Source organism: Bombina bombina, chromosome 6, assembly GCF_027579735.1.
Source record: "Bombina bombina isolate aBomBom1 chromosome 6, aBomBom1.pri, whole genome shotgun sequence".
Taxonomy (NCBI): Eukaryota; Metazoa; Chordata; class Amphibia; order Anura; family Bombinatoridae; genus Bombina; species Bombina bombina.
Window position 1 is genome coordinate 844,347,940 of NC_069504.1, and position 21,638 is coordinate 844,369,577.

The 21,638-nt window shown below is 37.0% G+C and overlaps 1 protein-coding gene across 1 annotated transcript in view; it reads left to right on the top strand.

The window, feature by feature from the left end:
• LOC128663759 (complement C3) overlaps positions 1-21,638 on the top strand; it is a 285,067-nt gene that overhangs the window by 78,938 nt on the left and 184,491 nt on the right. Inside the window, exons 7-11 of the mRNA XM_053718244.1 lie at positions 10,152-10,239; positions 11,923-12,025; positions 12,125-12,245; positions 12,758-12,873; positions 15,666-15,809. Coding sequence (XP_053574219.1) covers positions 10,152-10,239; positions 11,923-12,025; positions 12,125-12,245; positions 12,758-12,873; positions 15,666-15,809 — 572 coding nt within the window. The remainder of the gene's footprint in view (positions 1-10,151; positions 10,240-11,922; positions 12,026-12,124; positions 12,246-12,757; positions 12,874-15,665; positions 15,810-21,638) is intronic.

The window sequence follows — 21,638 nt, forward strand, 5'->3', positions numbered from 1 at the left end:
TGGGTGTAACTGTCAGTTACAGACTGTGTTCAGCTCTGGAGTGGAAGTGCATTGCTGAACTGGAGTAGACTTTAACTATGTGTTTAAACACGTGTGGATTTCCTGTTCAAGCAATAGTGGGATAATAAAATGCTCCAGCACATCACAGCATTTTATTAGTTCTCCTTTATGTTCCTTTAAAAGATAATAACATCTACTGCCAAAGCCCCTTAAAAAAAAAAAAACTGTGTAACTGTTTGCTAGACTTCCCTTATGGCCTTGACTTCCTCACTAGCTGACAAGACTACCCACAGGACTCACAAGGGTCGAAAGCAACAGCCTCTGCAGCATAACCAGCTATGCCCACCTCAATGGGACAGTAAACACCTTGAGATTTTAATATGAAATGTTTATTTATGCACAGCAAATCAAGTTTGATATGCTTTCATCATTTGTTTTGCCCCCTTTTTGTGAAATTTAGCTTTGACAATTGTGGCTTTTCTAATTTTTTGAACTCAAAAAGCACACTGCAGGTTTCTCATGGCTAACCCTGCTACATATATTAAATATAAATTACTTTAACAGATAAGAACTGCAAACTAATGCACTTTTTATTAGAATTATAGCCGGGGGTTGTCTTTTTAGCCTCCGACTCAAACCCATATTGGCTCCTCCAAATAAGGCAAGTGGTGGGTGGAGCTTGGCTGTTAAAAAACAAAAATGCCAGAAACAAGATGATAATTTGTTCTAAACATGTTTAGACATGGCCGATATGTTATTCTTTAGCAAGACAACAGAGGTGTTTCTGTCCCTTTAATACAGGGCTTAAACACAAGCCGTCCAGCAGACTGGTTTCTTAGGTACAATAGTAGAAAATTTTTAAAAAAGTCTTTGGCCCATATTTATCAAGCTCCGTACGGAGCTTGAAGGGCCGTGTTTCTGGCGAGTCTTCAGACTCACCAGAAACAGCAGTTATGAAGCAGCGGTCACAAAGACCGCTGCTCCATAACCTGACCACCTGCTCTGAGCAGGCGGACAGAAATAGCCGGAAATCAACCTGATCGAGGACAATCGGGTTGATTGACAACCCCCTGCTGGCGGCCCATTGACCACGAGTCTGCAGGGGGCGGCGTTGCACCAGCAGCTCTTGTGAGCTGCTGGTGCAATGCTGAATACGGCTAGCATATTGCTGGCCGTATTCAGCGAGGTCTGGCGGACCTGATCCGCACTGACGGATCAGGTCCGCCAGACCTTGATAAATAGAGGCCTTTGAATCTAGCATATGAGCCTTCCTGGGTTTAGCTTTTAATGAAGAATACCAAGTGAACACAGCATATTTGATGATAAAGGTAAATTGGAACTAGACTGTCCCTTTAAAAAGATTCCAAGGCACAAAGACAACCCCAACCAAGATTCTATTAACTTCTCAGTATTCTGCATGACATCTTTCATTAGGAGCAAGTCAGGGCCAGGGGCTTCCTGGAATAATTACCTAGAGCAGGAAAAGTGGATCTTTATGAGATGTCTAGATTAATGATATTATTAAAAATAATAATGTTTAAATATAGTATTGATTCATAAAATTAAATAATGTATAAACTGCAAAGTACTGTGATTTCAGTCAAGGGGGCCGATTTATCAAGCCCCATATGCATTTAAATGCATCTGTTTCCGCGCAAGCCTTCAGACTCGCCAGAAACAGGAGTTAAGAAGCAGCGGTCTTAAGACCGCTGATTCTTAACTCGTCCGCCGTCTTTGAGGCAGCGGACAGCAATCAGCCCGATCAGATACGATCAGGTTGATTGACACCCCCTGCTAGCGGCCGATTTGCTGTGAATCTGCAGGGGGCAGCAAGGAGTAAATGTTAAAATATCCATTTCGTATAGAACAATATTTCATGTATCAAATTAATTATAAGATATTAAAGATCAATACACAGTAATCTATTGAAAATAATACAGTATAAATGCATAGTAGCCATAGATTTGATCTTATTGTCCATATTAAACTGAAAGAACAGTTTAGGAAAATTAAAAATGCATATAAAAGTTATTGTAAGGTGTATAATCCCACGGGGGGGGTGTCAGCGCAGGCCAAAGCCTGGGGCCTAGTGTACCACCTGAGGCATATGTAGATTATCTGATAAGGGCCCCTTAGAATGACTCAGACCACGCAGCATTATGATCGAAAGCCAATTCTGTTTATTGCACAGTGCAAGCCTTTCTTATAGTGACATACAGGGTTAAGGGGATGACACGTTAGGACCGCGTCATCTTACACAGTTATACAGAGCAATTTACAAGGAAAAACTGGAACATGAGTTTCTCATAACAATAATTACAGAGTCATAACAAACTACCATCTGCGGAGACAACAAGGATTCTGAAGCCTCTTGTTTACATTATCTTATTCTATCTTATTTCTGGGCGTCGGGCCAGGGTACATTGGCAAGGCCGAACAGCTAAGGAAATTATCATAACATGCATATAATTCTTACTGCATAATACCCCAGTATAATAAAGTATATTCATTACAAAATGGCTGCGAGGAACAAGATGGCTGCGAAGAACAAGATGGCTGCCATCAGGTTCATATTACCCCTAACATACCATCCTTTTATTCTAACAGAATAACATAAAAATAGACAGGCATAGAAAATTAGTAAAGCCTTATATTATGGTAACAGAACTCTGTGAGAATACTAAAGAGAAAAATATTTGCATGTCGTGATATACTTTTATAGGCTAATTGTCACTGCATATAGGTACAGTCCCTCCAATACCTTCCATCTATCTTCCAGCCTTCCCAAAACTACCGGTCTACCAGCACAGAGACCCAACCAGCCCCCATCTACCCCCAAACAACGCTGCATCTTCTATCTCTCCACCTGCATTGCTAGCACCCCCCAATATGTCCAACAGTTCCTTTTCCACAGTAAAGCATGACATAGCAACAGCACAACTGTCTCTAGGTGGCCTCTGATCACTTTAAGAACAGTCTTTGTCCATTTGAGAGCGCTGCACCTTGACACTTTGCTATAATACAGTTTTCCAACAGTTCATTTGCAGTAGGGGTGCTTATCCACGGTTCTTCCGCAGGGAGATACTGGAAATCTGATGGTTTGTTCATGGGGTAGACAAGGCAACCAGTGGATACCCATGGCAAGCAGACACTCGAGTCACAGGGAGTCTAGGAAGCAAACAGAAACAGTACAGGATGAGTACACACCGCAATACAATCACAATTATGTCCAAATAAAACGTCACTTTCATCCTATGTCATTTAAAATCAAACAAAACATTGTTGATATATAATACAAACTAAATACATTGACATTTCTCAGAGAATAATTTACAACTTCTCTATGCACTTTTAAATGATACTTCATGAATACTACTCAAGTGAAATCCTGTCAGACTTCATCAAGGGCCTGAAGGGTTATACCAAAACTTATGCTAAGGCCTGCCCTGTAGTAAGAATGGAAAAAAAGAAAAACAGTCAATGAAAATAAATGAATTTCTTTACAATATCACTTTGAACTTCTAAAAAATAAAAGAACCTTGTGTTGCTTTATTCTGGATGGCTGCTATCTATAATGCTTATAATTCTCCAACCATGATCCTAATATTCAACAATCTCATCTGATATAAACACTACTAGTTTACTAATTATTTTATGCAACCTAAATTCTCTCACACTCCTATATGAGGAAAGCATACAAACAGAACATCATTTAAAACTACAAGCTCTTTTAAAGGTAAACACATCTTGATGGTAAGAATTACTCTCTTTGACAAACATCAGGAATGACCAAATTCACTTTGCAGATACCATACTAATTAATAAAAGGGAAAAATACCTTTGCTTTCATAAACTATAATTATGCTATTCCCTGAACAAACATTTCTCTGTATATTTACTATAAACTTCTAGCTTAGACGTGTCCTCCTTATGTTCTAAAGGGTGAAGGGTCTAAAATATTATTCTATGTTGCAGCATTTTCCTTAAACCTATTTTCTATACTCAGTGGGCCATTCAATAGAGTACAATACTGCGAAGTTCACAGTTACACTTATCTAAAGGGTTACTTTGTTAAGCACATAAACTACCATGTGCACTAATACCAATGAAGCATATGATTTCTTATACCCAATATGATCAATAAAAATAAAACAAATACAAGAGAATACAAAACAAGCAATATAAGGAATAGGGTTAAAACAATACTCCCCTAATTTAATTGGTTGACCCTGTAACAGCATAACAGGACTTCCATATCGAGCGGTAAGGCACAGTCCAGAGAAGGATAGTCTTTATGTCCTGAAGACACACATCAGAGGAAACAGTCATGGATTACCCAGAGTCCAGTTCTGGGGCTGGTACCAGCATGCAAAGCAAAGAATGGATCCAAAGATAGTTCAGTAACTTTTTTTACTGCAGTATGGTGGTTAAAACAAGCTTGACTAAAGGTCTTTCATCTTCATCTTTTCTTTCTTTAAAGGTTTACTTGCTTTCAATCTTTAATCTTTTGAAGAGTGCACTTATGGAATTTTGCCTGTACAGATTTTACCTAAATATGGAAACTCAAAAATAATTCAGTTAGTGTGTTTCAATCTCTGAAGACAGCATACTCTCATCCTGCAAATACAAATATAGTGTTAAGAACCACATAGAAAAATAAAACATTTTAGGCATCTGAAATTAACACAATAACATTGTACGAGGAGATTCAAAACGTTTTAGGTTCACCTCCTAAAAGCCATCACCCCCATTACATAAAGATATTCATCAATACTCATCAATACTTCCCCCATGTTTGCATAAAACATCTCATGTGACACGCAAACACAAGATAACAAGAAACTAAACGATAAATCATGCACTCCACTCATGCAGAGACAATTCTCAATAGCAAGCAAAATGAAATACACTTCACAATTCAATATGCTGTCCATACAGCACGCTTCCACAAAAGAGAAAAACATAACAAACAATGAAAACCAATCGTTCTTGTCTTACACAAAACGAAACATTAGCTGCTGACACAAATTTCAAACAACCACAATTAACTTAGAATGCAACACATATTCTGACATTTGCTGAAATGCAACACACTCAGAACACGACAAACAATTAAAAACATCCACTATGTACAAAACTTTAATATCACACAAAGAAAGCAATCACAGCAGATGCCCAAGAAACTTAAGTTGCAGATTTCACAAATAAAATTGCGCTTATTTGGGAAAGATCAGATAACCACAGTAGCCACTGTTAAAGGGACATTTTAGGATAAATGAAAATTCATTATTCAGATAGGACTTTTAATTTTAACCAACCTTCCTAGATTAAACCAAACATAGGTAGGCTTATATGCTAATTTTTTAAAACTTTGAGGACTGCCTCTTATCACAGGCTGTATAAATCTCATTACAACACCAAGAGACAGAATACACGTAAGCCATATAAATAAAACCAAAACTGTGAACAGATAAATTAGCTAGTTATATAAATGCAGTAGAATCAGATAAACTGTGCATCATTTGTTTTAGGGGTGTTTATTTCTAGACACCTTATAGACCACGGCTTAACTGTTAAGCAGCAATCAAAGTCATTGCAATAATAGTGGTAGACTAGTTAATAACCAAATAACTATATATTTTAAAGTGTCACTGAAATCACTTCATTAAATAATATCTCATTTATTTATTGAACGCAGTGGGGGTTATTTTAAATAACAAAGAGTTATATCTGTGAGATACAGTTTGACAGCCACAGAAATAAAGTTATCATTTTTAAGCTATATTCTATGACAGAATATAATATAAATACTTGTTTCTTTGTAGTGAGCAATTTATAGTTATCATTTTTTATAACATAGAACACCAGTACTGCTGCTTTAAATGGAAAGGACAAATCTTTCTCGACAAAGTCAAACACAAGAGAGAACTTTCTTTTTTTTTTTTTTTTTTTTTAAAGAAAACCAAAACATGCACAGTGTTATCAGTCTTTCTCAAGGATAGTGAGGCAAGCTCAAAGTTTCATTTTTACTTAAAGGAGAAAACACTGTTTACTGCTTAAAAATATAAAATTCACACTAAAACTTGATAAATGCTAATTAGTTTAACCACAACAAAATTATTGGATTTAATATTGTGTATAAATTGATATTCACCATTCTGCAGTTGTCCAGCCAAATATAACAACCGTATATAACACAAAAATAAGCTTTCTACAAAAGAATACTAATACAATTTCCCCTTTAAATTAATCCCAATGATCCTTATAAAAAAAATGTATACTGACGTTCATTAAATAACCTAAACAAGCATAAGCAGCATAAGAACGCACTCACAGTGGGATGCAGGCTAATTAAAGGGCATTTTAACCAAACTAAAAATAATCTTTAATTGAAACTGCTAACACAGTGAAATATACTAGTGTTAGGCTTACAGTAAACCTCATCGTCTTTTATGTAAATATTCCCTTAAATTCTCAGATGTTATACCAGTTTTCCTGTATCCCTTTAAATATTTTCACTCCTCTGTTTTTTCTCGTTTTTTTTTTCTTTTCTGTCCGCTAGTCTCACGGATCCCTCCACTAAAATTGTAGACAACTTATCACTTCAGTTTGCATTACAGAGAGAATTAAGTTATGCTGCAAAAAAATATCTGCTATCTGAACAGCAAATTTAAAATAAATATATACAAAGAAAGGTCTCTAAAAATATATTTAGCAAACTACTAATACAGGGTTATTGCACTGGTTCTTTAAATAAGAAAATGACAATTTTCTATTGCTCCGTCTACGCACTGAGCTCTGATTTTCCAGACAAATATAAGATAATATGCCGCTTGTATAACAAGTCATGGACAATACATTAATAGCAACACCTTGTTACAGTGAACTGTCCCTTTAAGGACTAACCATTCATCACGCAAATTACATATGTATATCCTAACCATAATTTAGGCTGCTTGTATGATTTACCACACCAATTTCACCTCTGTACTGTAGCATGACCTGCAGATTAATTTACTTGCAACAAAAACGGACGCCCTTTTAGAAAAACTTTCAATTACAGCCTATAAATATATTTCATTGTGTGCACCCACGCCGTGCACAGACCTTACAAATACAACATACGTTAACCCATTAATCATACCAGAAACAATTTCATATTTACCAGAGCGTGACAAAAAATCACACACCATCGCACTTTCAAAGCCGTTACTTCACTTGCAAAAACAATATCATATCTTTACATGCCGAACAACAATTATCACTTAAAACTAAAACTGCATATGAATACCACATACTTAAAACATGCTGGTGACTTTAAAATACAGGTATATAAAATAACATTACAAAATATCTTCTTAAAACGTCTGATTTCCCAACAGAGAAACATAAGGAAACATTCTTACGATACAGACACACAAGTTCATTCCATCTCGCATACCAGAGATTCACTCCCTTTTTTCCTTTCTCAGAAAAACATCTAATTTCTAGCGTACGACATACATATATATATATATATATATAAAAAACACTAGATTAACTTTTCACCATGTCCACAATGCATTTTTTTTTTCTTTCCGATTCCACGCAAAATGGCCATTTTTTGCGTGGATTGGGATAATCATTTTCAAATAATACATTCTGTTTTTGGTTTAAAGCAAATCTGTTACACTCATACCACAGTGAGAACCTACAGACCATCACACAATATGCATCTCAATATACAAAATTTCATTTTTGTTACTGCAAGCAAACAAAAAAAATCTTACAAACGGAGCTGCTGTAGCAGGTTTCTTTCCTCTTTTTTTTTTTTTTTTTTCTTCTGAGCTATGTGCGCGCTCAGTGGTGGCCCCCCTTCTTTGCCTGCTACATTCTTTAACACAGAGATTTCTCTATTTATCAAACAGCAGTACTTACTGACAGTGTTTTAAAAAAATATTTCTGTCTTTTGCAGAAACTATTAACTCTCTTTTTCTTTTACCTTATACATGTAATTTTCTCTGTGCAATCTTATCTATGAGCAGTTCCCCTTTCTCAATACAATAATAGCCACAATAATAACATGCATAGCCACTTAATATTTTCTACGCACAGCATCAAAAAACACAAACAAATCAAAGCAAAGCAAGCATCAGATATCAACATGAGCTTCAGGTGGGTAGCAAAACTCTATTATGGGAATGAATATGGGAAACTTCAACACACGTGAGACTCACTCACTGCCAAGTTCGCCCGGAGTAGCTTATCTTAAAAGCTCCTCGTCAACTGGCATACATATATTACTTGCGCGCTTATCACCGACAGGACTCACAATACCTGTCGTGTCCCAGCACAGGACTGATTACCTGTCTGGAGGGGTATCACAACTGCCGGCAGGACTATAACCTCCGCAAACCTGTGCTTCAACCACAGGAACCCCTTTAACCTTATATCATTATCATATATTACACCTTTTTTTTTTTCTTTTTTTTTTAAAAAAACACAAACAACTAAATTTAGGTTCAGATTCACAGAAGGAAAGCATGGTAAAAGCACTCATACTTACGCACTGCAAATCCCACTTCTGACACCAAGAATTGTAAGGTGTATAATCCCACGAGGGGGTGTCAGCGCAGGCCAAAGCCTGGGGTCTAGTGTACCACCTGAGGCATATGTAGATTATCTGATAAGGGCCCCTTAGAATGACTCAGACCACGCAGCATTATGATCGAAAGCCAATTCTGTTTATTGCACAGTGCAAGCCTTTCTTATAGTGACATACAGGGTTAAGGGGATGACACGTTAGGACCGCGTCATCTTACACAGTTATACAGAGCAATTTACAAGGAAAAACTGGAACATGAGTTTCTCATAACAATAATTACAGAGTCATAACAAACTACCATCTGCGGAGACAACAAGGATTCTGAAGCCTCTTGTTTACATTATCTTATTCTATCTTATTTCTGGGCGTCAGGCCAGGGTACATTGGCAAGGCCGAACAGCTAAGGAAAGTATCATAACATGCATATAATTCTTACTGCATAATACCCCAGTATAATAAAGTCTATTCATTACAAAATGGCTGCGAGGAACAAGATGGCTGCGAAGAACAAGATGGCTGCCATCAGGTTCATATTACCCCTAACAGTTATGTATAAGTACATACACACACACAGTGCACATATATTACTTTTTTGCTCCATCAACTAAGAATTACATGAGCTTCCATTTAATTTGTTTCTTATGCATTTAGTTTTACTCATGGTTACAGCTTTAATCTCATTGGTTAAAAGGATTAGGAACCAGTCAAATTTAAATAAATTGCATGTGGGTTATTTTCTGTATAGTTTGCAGCTCATATTACCTGATTCTCTAAAGTGTAAGATTTAAAAGATATTCTCATTAATATTACAGTGTACTTATGAATGAAGAAGATGAGAGTTTCTTATATTTAAGTTAAAGGGACATGAAACCCACTTTTTTCTTTCATGATTTAGTCAGCAGAGAATACAATTTTAAGCAACTTTCCAATTTACTTTTATTATCTAATTTGCTTTATTGGTATACTTTGGTATAGTTGAAGAAGCAGTATTGCACTACTGGGAGCCAACAGCATGAGGCATATATTGGGTGAGCCAACAGCATGAGGCATATATGTGCAGCCACCAATCAGCAGCTTCTGATCTTACCTAGGTATCCTTTTCAACAAAGGGTACCAAGAGAACAAAACAAGTTAGATAAAAGAAGTCAAATGGAAAGTTGTTTAAAATCACATAATATATCTTAATCATGAATGCAAAAAAAAATTGTGTTTTATGTCCCTTCATTTAGTAACACCCTTCAAAGGGTTTCTCCCCCCCCAACTGAGAGGTTAATTTCCTTTGATGTCCCTTGTTAGCATAATTATTCTGTTGTCATCACTGCAATATTGAAATTTTAGTATAGGTGGATGTTTTAGCACAAAAAAACAGCTAATAACAAAATAAAGGTAAAGAAGATATTTGTAAATGGTTTAATTTACTACTGCAGCTAAATTAGATTATTGGGAACACATTAAAGAGCATAATTGTTTACAGTGCATTGTCCTTTCCTTCTAGAAAATGAAGAACACATTTCTTATGCCTTGATTACACAAGTGATAATTATTCATATTGTTTTGTCCTCTCCAGTATTACCAAGCTTTGAAGTCACACTGGCACTGGCTCAGAACTTTTTCTATGTGGATGACGCAGAATTTTCTGTGGACATTTCTGCCACGTAAGAGCTCAAACTTCAAATGTATCCATTATCTGGAAAATGAACCCTTGGCCCCATGTTTCTTTACAAATAATGTTATCTCTTTAGAAAAACAAAAACAAGTTCACTTGAACATATAAAGGTGCATCTTTACATATGGAGAAACTGTTTAATTATTGCTTAAAGGACTAGACATTCAGTAAATTTGCATAATTAACAAATGCATAATAAAAAAGACAGTGAATAGCACTTAGGGGTCGATTTATCAAGCTGCGGCGGACAATGGCGCACATATGCACCCCTGTCGGCCGCAGCTCACCTCTGGCGGGCTGAATTCCGCTGCCGGAATTCAGCATTGCACAAGAGCGCTATTTTGCGTTCGCTTGCAAACCCTCCCCCTGCTCGCTCACAGCCAATCACGCGCAGGCAGGAGCTGTCAATCTCCACGGTCGGATGAGACCGGGGAGATTGAAATTCACCATATAAGAGGTGGTGAAAGGTTAGGGAAGCAGCGGTCTGATGACCGCTGCTTGTTAAATAAGGACTGCAGGTTCTAGGTGCTGGTGACTCAAAAAGTATAAATATAAAATGACTATGCACATTTTGTTAATGTAAGTAAATTGGAAAGTTGGTTAAAAATGCATGCTCTATCAACTAAAACATGAATGTTTAATATTGACTTGAGTGTCCCTTTAAATGGCCATTTTTGTATTAGCAAAATAAATTATTAGCCCAGTTTGAGAATACATAACATTAGAAATTATTTTTCAATCAAAACCCAGGACCTAACCAAAAAGTTCTGGGAAACATGTATATGAGTACTATATCACTAGATATAATGGGGCCTATCTATCAAGCTCCGAATGGAGCTTTATGCCCCGTGTTTCTGGCGAGCCTACAGGCTCACCAGAAACAGCAGTTATGAAGCAGCGGTCACAAAGACCGCTGCTCCATAACCTGTCCGCCAGGCGGACAGACATCGAGTACGATCGGGTTGATTGACACCTCCCTGCTGGCGGACCATTGGCCGCGAGTCTGCAGGGGGCGGCGTTGCACCAGCAGCTCTTGTGAGCTGCTGGTGCAATGCTGAATATGGAGAGCATATTGCTCTCCGTATTCAGCGAGGTCTGGCGGACGTGATCTGCACTGTCGGATCAGGTCTGCCAGACTTTGGTTAATAGAGGCCACTGAATTAAGTTTATATATACAGTATATGAGTGCCCATTGAGAGGGGGAAACATTGTTTCTTCTTGGCGTTTGCACATCTAAAGACTTCTTCCTGGGCATAAGCAATGACAAAAAACAAAAAAACTAACTATAACTCACCATGCAACATATTGGGAATAATAAATACAAATGTGGCTTATGTACGGATGCTGCTTTTGAGCCCATTCGGGGCAGATTCATTTCCCTGCTGCTACTTACCTTATTCCACCACCTCTAAAGTGGCAGAGATAAAACACCCCAAAACACATTAGTTCGGATGATTGACAGGCCCTAGAGTGAGAGCAGGGGGCGGGGTTTAACAACAAATTCCTTGTGCAACAGTCCTTTGGGGCAGAGGACGTATAATAATGTTAGGTGTTTGGAGACTGTAGGATTATTACTAATGAATTCGTTTTTGTCTAGATTTGAACCCTTCATTTTATCATGTACATAAATCCATATTCAGGGCATTGGTTTCACAAATCCTCCCTTCAACAGATATCTACATGGGAAACCAGTTGAAGGCACAGGGTATGCAGTCTTTGGAGCAGTTATTAACGATGAAAAAAGAAGCTTTCCAGATTCCCTGACCAAAATAAAGGTAACGAACAAAGCTAGACTCACTTGGAGCTGAAATCTAATAGATTGGATTCATGTTCGTGTGCACTCTTCCTAACCTTGCATGTGTTTATCCCTGAAGGTGGAAAATGGCAAGGCAAATGTAGTACTCAAACGTCATATGATTACCAGTATATTCCGTGACCCAACCATGCTTATGGGATACTCTTTATATGTGTCTGTAACCGTCACGACAGATGCAGGTATGTTGGGTGCAAATCACAAGTTGTCTTATTGAATATTCCCTACTCTGAGATGTCGCTTCAAGATCACTGAGAAAGAGATAAAAATGATAGTGTCAAATGACAAAAAAAATAACAGATTCACTTCTTAGTTTTGAAGAATAAAAACAACTTTATTTAAACAACCATAAATCCTAGCATTTTTAAACGCTTGGATTGATCATTATTTTAACATATTCAGTAGTTTTGAGGAAGTTCATGCACTTAAAAAGTTTTCACAAAGCATCAATTGATATAAAAATAATAATAATAATTGACTTCCATTTTTTCTTTGTTATGTCTAAAAGTGGGCATTTCAAAATGTTTTTCACTTAAAAAACAAAGAAACATGTTTATGTGATAAAAATGTATTTGTTAGACCGGTCACTGTCCACCAATAGTGCTGTGAGTAATGTTCAATGAGTGAGCCTGTTAGTTTAAAAATGGAAATAAATACTGGATGTTAACAGCATTATAATATGTGTTCTTCCTAGGCAGTAATTTGGTTGAAGCAGAGAAGACTGGAATTCCAATTGTTAATACAGCATTCAAGTTGCTTTTCACCAGGACTTCCAAATACTTCAAACCTGGCATGCCTTACACATTAAGGGTATGGACCTCACATTCTAAATCAAGAAATCAAATGCTGTATACTAAATGTTAAATGAAAATTGTGCAATGTATTTATAAAATTGCATTATTTTGAGTTATTTGTAGAGTGCCAACAGATACTGCAGTGCATTATATAAAGTAAATATAGTACACAAATCACAATGGAAGTATGATTTTTACCACCCCTGCACCTGCATGATTACATTCCTAAATGGCAGCGTACAGTATATAGCTCTTTTGGTCTCTACATTGTCTACAGACACTGAAGCCAATCCAAGGGGCCGATTTATCAAGGGCTGAACTGCCCTTGATGCCCCTGTATCCGCACGAGCCTGAAGGCTCACCAGAAACAGCAGTTATGAAGCAGCGGTCTTAAGATCCCTGCCCCTTAACTGGTCCGCCTGCTCTGAGGCTGCGGACATCAATCCGCCCAATATTATATGATCGGGCTGATTGACACCCCCTGCTAGCAGCCGATTGGCCGCAAATCTGCAGGGAGCGGCATTTCACAAGCAGTTCACCAGAACATGATAAGGACATGATACGCTACAGAATATCATGTCAGACAGACATTGATAATTCAGCCCCTAAGAGCTTACTTTACACCTATAAAGATATAGCAGCAGCGATTCTGCTCCAGTGCTATGGTGCCCTATCTTTCAGTAGGGTGAGTGGCATAGCAAAGAAGTAGGAGTTTGGCTGCTTTATCTTTACACAATAGATGGCTTTTATCTTTATGGGATAAGTGGCAACAATTTTTTATATTTGGTTCACATATCCCCGCCCCACTCAAATTCTGTAACTTATTTATATCTGCAACATACAGATTGTTCTTCAATTCTGCAACAGCTTTTACCTGTTCTTCATCAGATCCATATTTTTGTGTTGTTGTAGGTAAGTTTATTATTATTAGTATTATAACTATTATTATTATATTTAGCAACTAATAAAGCTCCATTAAAGCACCATTATATTCCACAGCAATATAAGTATGATTGCATTATAACATTTACAGAATCCAGTTATTGAGTGTAAATAGGAAACGGTTAATTTACATTCTAAGGACATTGTGAGGGACAATCGAGACAGGAGATGAGGAGAAAGTATGTTAATATAGGTTGTATGCATCTACAAGAACGTGCTTTCATGGAGAACTTGAAACTCTGAATGCTTGAGGCAAGTACAAGACAGTGGATTCCAAAGAACCTAAACAGTAGGATAAAAATATTGTAGACAAGTGTGTGAGAAAGTAATAAGAAAGAAGAAAAGTAGGTCTTGAGCAAGGTATTGAAGGTTTGTGGTGGACTATTTGCAGATAAGGTCAGTAGAAATATGCAGTGTTTTTGAAGGTGTTTTATCTAAATTCCAAGGTTTTGACTTTATTGACCATAGGGGAAGTCAATTGAGGAGACAAATAAATGAAGCAGGCAAGGAGTGGTGAGAAAGGAAGGTATGTTTGGCAATGGCATTCATGATGGACTGAGGTGGAGACTGACATTAGATTAGTTGGCCAGCAGTGAGAGAGCTTCAGTGGTCAAGGTAGGATATGATGATTTTAGTTTTGTATTATCTGAGAAAATCCGGAATTTTGGTGATGATTTCAAGGTGAAAGTGGCAGGATTTAGCCATAGCCTAAAATGAAAACCACAGAATCAGCAGTTATGAGGGGGGTGGAAGCAATAATAGAGTTTTTAAAATTAAGAAACTATTTTGGAAGTGGGAATAATAGGGGAACTATCTTGAGAAGATTTTAGAGAGCAATACATTCTATTTCCATTAATAAAATCTTCAATTTATGTTATTTGGTCCTTTTAAATTAAATAAAATGTATAGTGTAGGCCTTTAATTTCACCCATCAGAACTACAACTAAGTATTGAGTTTATAGGCTATAAAAAGCATATGCAGAAGAAAAATATCTACACACCTAGGGGGCCTATTTAAGAATGTGCTAGCGGATATGATGCGATATTGCGGATCATGTCCGCTGCACTTCGATAAATGCCGACAGCATATGCTCTCTGCATTTATCATTGCACCAGCAGTGCAATCGGCTGCTTGCAGGGGGTGTCAATCAACCCAATCGTATTCGATCAGGTTGCTTTCCGGCGATGTCTGCCCGACGTCTTTTGACCGCTGCCTCATAACTTGTGTTTCTGGCGAGCCTAAAGGCTTTCCAGAAACACGGAGCATCAAGCTCCATACGGAGCTTGATAAATAGACCCCTAATTATATATACGCCTTTGAGCCCATCCCAATCAAACACCATATTACATGTACCATATTGCTTTAAATCTCTGTTAACACCATTTTTTTTATTTTAAAAATAGAAATAGTTTGAACAGTTTTAATATTTTGTTCTTTACTCATTAAAAATATTTATTTTTATATTTTTATTTATAAATACATAAAGATACAGAGCAATAATTATATATATTTAAAATAAAAGTATAATTTCATCTGGGTGAATTACAGTGCTATTTAAATTATTTCTTAACTTTGGCTTAGCAAACTTCCGGTTAGCGATGGAGTGACAGCCAGAACAGGGTTCTGCAGCGCTCCCAATAGAAATCTATGAGGAAAGGGATTTAGAGCAGTCGCGCTTTTAGACCTCCAGATGTCAGCTATTTATTTTCAACTTGTAATATGAGTGCAAGAAGAGGAGAGCTATTGATTTCGCTTGAGCCGTGCTAGTACTTAATGGCGCTAATATTTTTGTGCTCCACTTGTAATCTACAGCTAATTAGGAGAGAGAAGTTAGTCCAATAACACATATTTTCTTTTATTTTAAGATTTTACTACAAAATCCAGATGGATCCCCAGCAGAAAAGATTGTTGTCTGCACATTGCAAGGAAACTGTGGATCGAGCAGCGAGGATGGGAATGTGGATATCAGTGTGAACACAGCGGAAAACAGCAATGAGTTGGAGCTAAAGGTGAGCACTAACAGACAGATGGGGTGCACATGTCCCAGCACTCAATACTCCAAGCCAAGTGTAAAAAGTTCAAAAAACTTTATTGATGCAAGCATTAAAAACAGAAAGGGCACAATCCATGCACCATAAAAACACACAGAAGGGAACAAAGTAAGGGACCTTGACCCCCCACATCTGATGCATCCAAACAGGCTTCTGATTGATTAAACAGCAGACTTGGATGTTAGATGTGGTTAGGGTAGCGAAGTGTAAATCCAGTGGGTGGGGGTTGTGGTTAAAGGGACATGAAATCCAAAAACATTCTTTCATGATTAAAGTAAAACATACAATTTTAAACAACTTTCCAGTTTACTTCTGTTATCAGATTTGCTTCATTCTCTTGGTATCATTTGTTGAAGGAGCAGCAATGCACTACTAGTTTCTAATGGAACACATGGGTGAGCCAATGACAATCGGTATATATATTCGCAGCCACCAATCAGCAGATAGAATCTAGGTTATTTGCTGCTACTGAGCTTTCCTAGATAAACCTTTCAGCAAAGGATAACAAGAGAAGAAAGCAAATTAAATAATAGAAGTAAATTGGAAAGCTACCAGTACCCAAGATGGCAGCAACTAGGTAAAGGGGGGAGGGTTATAGAGCTGTTTGGGGGGATCAGGAAGGTTGGAGGCTAACGGTGGATCCAACAATTCAGAATAAATATGACTTTTTTTTTTTTTTTTAAACTTTTATTTTAGTACTGGCAGACAATTGTGAGGTGGGGGAGGGAAGAGAGCTGTTTGAGGAGGGTCAGGGAGGGATCAGGTGGTGGGATGTGTCAGGTGGGGGGCTGATCTTTACACTAAAGCTAAAATTAACCCTACAAGATACCTAATTAACCCCTTAACTACTGGGCATAATACAAGTGTGGTGCGCAGCGGCATTTAGCGGCCTTCTAATTACCAAAAAGTAATGCCAAAGCCATAAATGTCTGCTATTTCTGAACAAAGGGGATCCCAGAGAAGCATTTACAACCATTTGTGCCATAATTGCACAAGCTGTTTGTAAATAATTTCAGTGAGAAACAAAGTTTGTGAAAAATTTTGTGAAAAAGTTAACGATTTTTTTTATTTGATCGCATTTGGCGGTGAAATGGTGGCATGAAATATACCAAAATGGACCTAGATCAATACTTTGGGTTGTCTACTAAAAACAAATATATACATGTGAAGGGTTATTTAGGGATTACTGACAGATATCAGTGTTACAATGTAACTATCGCTAATTTTGACAAAAAAAAAAAAAGGTTTGGAAATAGCAAAGTGCTACTTGTATTTATTGCCCTATAACTTGCAAAGAACTTGGATATTTCTAAACTCAGGAAAAAAATTAGAAACTATTTATAATAGGAGTTTTTGGTGGTTGTAGAGGTGTAACAGATTTTGGGGGTCATCAGATTTTATCATTTTTAATAGGAAATTATATGATATGATGAAAATAATGGTATCTTTAGAAAGTCCATTTAATGGCGAGAAAAACGGTATATAATATGTGTGGGTAAAGTAAATGAGTAAGAGTAAAATTACAGCTAAACACAAACACCGCAGAAATGTAAAAATAGCCCTGGTCCTTAACGATAAGAAAATTGAAAAATGGTCTGGTCACTAAGGGATTAAGCTAAAAAAAAGTAATGAAGGGTCCTGGCTAGGGTTAATAGCAATCAGATTTTCAAGGATTAATTCAGTAGGGGTGTTCATGGTTATGGTTGCTTGGCATTGGGATGATAGTTAATGCAATGATGATGGTCACGATTAGAGTTAATAGAAATAATTTTTTATTTGGGCATCTTCCATTCTATGGGCTAGATTCACCGAGCAGTGGATGCTGCAATCTACCCCTGTAGTTTCCGGTCGGGATGATTGACACCCCCTGCTAGCGGGCAATAATTGGCCTCGAATGTGCAGGGGGTGGCATTGCACAAGCATTTGACCAGAAATGCTTGTGCAATGTTAAATGCGACAGCGTTATTAGTCAAGAAGTGAGCGTAGAGCAAAATTGAGCTCCATACCGCACTCCAATACCAGCGCTGCTTAAGTCAGCGGTGAGCTGGTTGTACGTGCTCGTGCACGATTTCCCCATAGACATCAATTGGGAGAGCCGGCTGAAAAAAAGCCTAACACCTGCAAAAAAGCAGCGTAAAGCTCCGTAACGCAGCCCCATTGATTCCTATGGGGAAACTAAATTTCTGTTTACACCTAACATCCTAACATGAACCCCGAGTCTAAACACCCCTAATCTTACACTTATTAACCCCTATTCTGCCGCCCCCCCACCATTGCCGACACCTACATTATACTTATTAACCCCTAATCTCCCACCCCCAATGTCGCTGCCACCTACCTACATTTATTAACCCCTAATCTTCCGCACCCAACGTCGCCGCTACTATAATAAACATATTAACCCCTAAACCACCGTACTCCCGCCTCGCAAACACTCTTTAAATATTATTAACCCCTAATCTTCCGCCCCTAACATCATCGCCACCTGCCTACATTTATTAACCCCTAATCTTCCGCCCCCAACGTCACCGCCCCTATAATAAACATATTAACCCCTAAACCACCGTACTCCTGCCTCGCAAACACTAGTTAAATATTATTAACCCCTAATCTTCCTCGCCTAACATCGTCGCCACCTGCCTACATTTATTAACCCCTAATCTGCCGCCCCCAACGTCGCCGCCAAGATACTAAAGATATTAACCCCTAAACCTAAGTCTAACCCTAACTCCCACTAACTTAAATATAATTAAAATAAATCTAAATAAAACCTACTATTAAAGGGATAGTCTAGTCAAAAATAAACGTCCATGATTCAGACAGAGCATGCAATTTTAAGCAACTTTCTCATTTAGTCCTATTATCAATTTTCTTTGTTCTCTTGGTATCTTTATTTAAAAAAGCTGGAAAGTAAGTCTAGGAGCCAGCCCATTTTTGGATCAGCACCCGGATTGGATGGCTACATTTAGACACTAATCAGCAAGCGCTATCCAGATGCTGAGCCAAAAATGGGCTAGCTTCTAAGCTTACATTCCAGCTTTTTAAAATAAAGATATCAAGAAGAGAACAAAGAAAACTTGATAATAGGAGTAAATTAGAAAATTGCTTAAAATTGCATCCTTTCTCTGAATCATAAAAGTTTAATTTTGACTATACTATCCCTTTAATAACTAAATAATTCCTATTTAAAACTAAATACTTACCTGTAAAATAAACCCTAAGCTAGCTACAATATAACTAATAGTTACATTGTATCTAGTTTAGGTTTTATTTTTATTTTACAGGCAAGTTTGTATTTATTTTAACTAGGTAGAATAGTTACTAAATAGTTATTAACTATTTACTAACTACCTAGCTAAAATAAATACAAATTTACCTGTAAAATAAAACCTAACCTGTCTTACACTAACACCTAACCTTACACTACAATTAAATAAATTACCTAAATTAAATACAATTAACTAAATTAAATACAAATACCTAAATTACAACCCCCCCCACTAAATTACACAAAATAAAAAACAAATTACAAGATATTTAAACTTATTACACCTAATCTAAGAGCCCTATCAAAATAAAAACAGCCCCCCACAAAATAAAAAATAAAAACCTAGCCTAAACTAAACTACCAATAGCCCTTAAAAGGGCCTTTTGCGGGGCATTGCCCCAAAGAAATCAGCTCTTTTACCTGTAAAAAAAAATACAAACAACCCCCCAACAGTAAAACCCACCACCCACACAACCAAACCCCCCAAATAAAATCCTATCTAAAAAAAACCTAAGCTCCCCATTGCCCTGAAAAGGGCATTTGGATGGGCATTGCACTTAAAAGGGCATTTAGCTCTATTGCTTCCCAAACCCTAATCTAAAACTAAAACCCACCCAATAAACCCTTAAAAAAACCTAACACTAACCCCCGAAGATCAACTTACAGTTTTGAAGACCCAGAGGGAGACAATGGCACTACTCAGTTTATTAGTGTGTTTTTTACATTCCCCTACTAATTCATACAGTGATGAGTATACTTAGTATTTGTATACTCCAATATAATATGTCTGATAGGGATAGGTGCTTGTACCTATGGGTAACTTTTACAGAAAATCAGTAAGAAACTGAAAAAAGGGGTACAAATGTAGCACTCAGTGAATGTATTTGTGTATCACAGGAGGTGAAAGAAATATAAAATGTAACTTTTATTAGATCAAATTAAAAACAGGGGATTTACAAACATTTTTAAAAAAATAGAAATTTGGATCCACTACCTGTTCGCCAGATAATATCGTTACTGGCTAATAGAGACACACACCCACGTTAGGTTAATGTATGGTCTCCTTATAAATCAAATGACAAGGCTATCCCTTGGTATATTATTCTGAGTACAGATAGTCTCTTATTCGTGTAGGTTTAAATAAACAATCTAGCCTTGCGAAACCTGACTCAGTGAATTGTGATTTTAAATAAATATTATGTTACCCACAATACTCTAGAGAGTAAGAGGTCTTGTAACCTCTTTGTTATTACCAGTTGATACCACACAAAATTAAACTTGGGTTTACTTAGGTATTGTGGTAAAGAGTCAGTTAGATATTGGGTTGCCTTTTGTTACCATTTAAATTATCACTGATAAATATATAGGTTACCTTTTATTACCGTTTTTGTCATTACTGATAAATATATAGATCCATAGAGGTAAATATTGTGATACCTACGATACTATAGAGAGTAAGAAGTCTGATAAACTCCTTGTTGTACCTATTAATACCGTGATAAATTATACTTTGGTTTCCATGAGTATCGTTATAAGGAGTTTACTAATAAACTCTGACAGTGAGTTGCCTCATTTAGACCGTTTATTGAATATCACTATTTAGTATCTAGGTTCAAGGAGATCAGGCCTTTGTATCAATATTGCCTTATAGATACCACTTATAATACCGTAAATAAAGTTAACCTTGTTTTTTCTATGGCTTTGTAAATATCTTTGGTAATATAATGGTCAAAATAAGTCTGATCCCATATTTGTGTTACCTATGATTAATCAAAGTTTCTAGTATAGCCGGTATGGCTAGATCGCTTACACTACACACCGCTGATGCGGCAAACAAGATTTTTATACCATTATACCATTATTGCGTTGTCATTTAAATAAGGTAGTGAGTCAACAAATTAAATTAAAAACAACTCATCCAGATCTGATTTTTCAGACACCAGTGCCACCCAAATGGAACAAATACCACTCTGGATTCACTACATTGACGATATCCTCTTTATCTGGGAAGGGTCCAAACCAGATCTGGATGAGTTTATGATCAAACTCAATGATAATAACATCAATGTCAAACTAACATATGAATGCAGTCAAGTAGAGGTAAATTTTCTGGATTTAAAAATAACCAAAGATGAGAGTGGCAATTTGACAACTGATCTGTTTCGCAAACAAACTGCAACTAATTCTATCTTACACCACAGCAGTGCTCATACTCAAAGTACTCTCAGATCATTACCAGTAGGTGAATTTCTAAGAACACGCAGAAACTGTTCTTCAGATTCAATATTCAAAATAAGAGCAAAGGAATTGGAAACCAGATTGAAAGCGAGAGGCTACAGTAATAGAAGCCTGAAAAAAGCAAAATATAGAGCCTTACACACCCCGAGACAAGATCTTGTATTTCCCAAACCGAAGAGAAAGGATAACAAAACAAGACTAATAACTACATTCAACTCACAGATTAAGGATGTAACACACATCATACAAAAATCGTGGTATATTCTTCAGAATGACCCAGA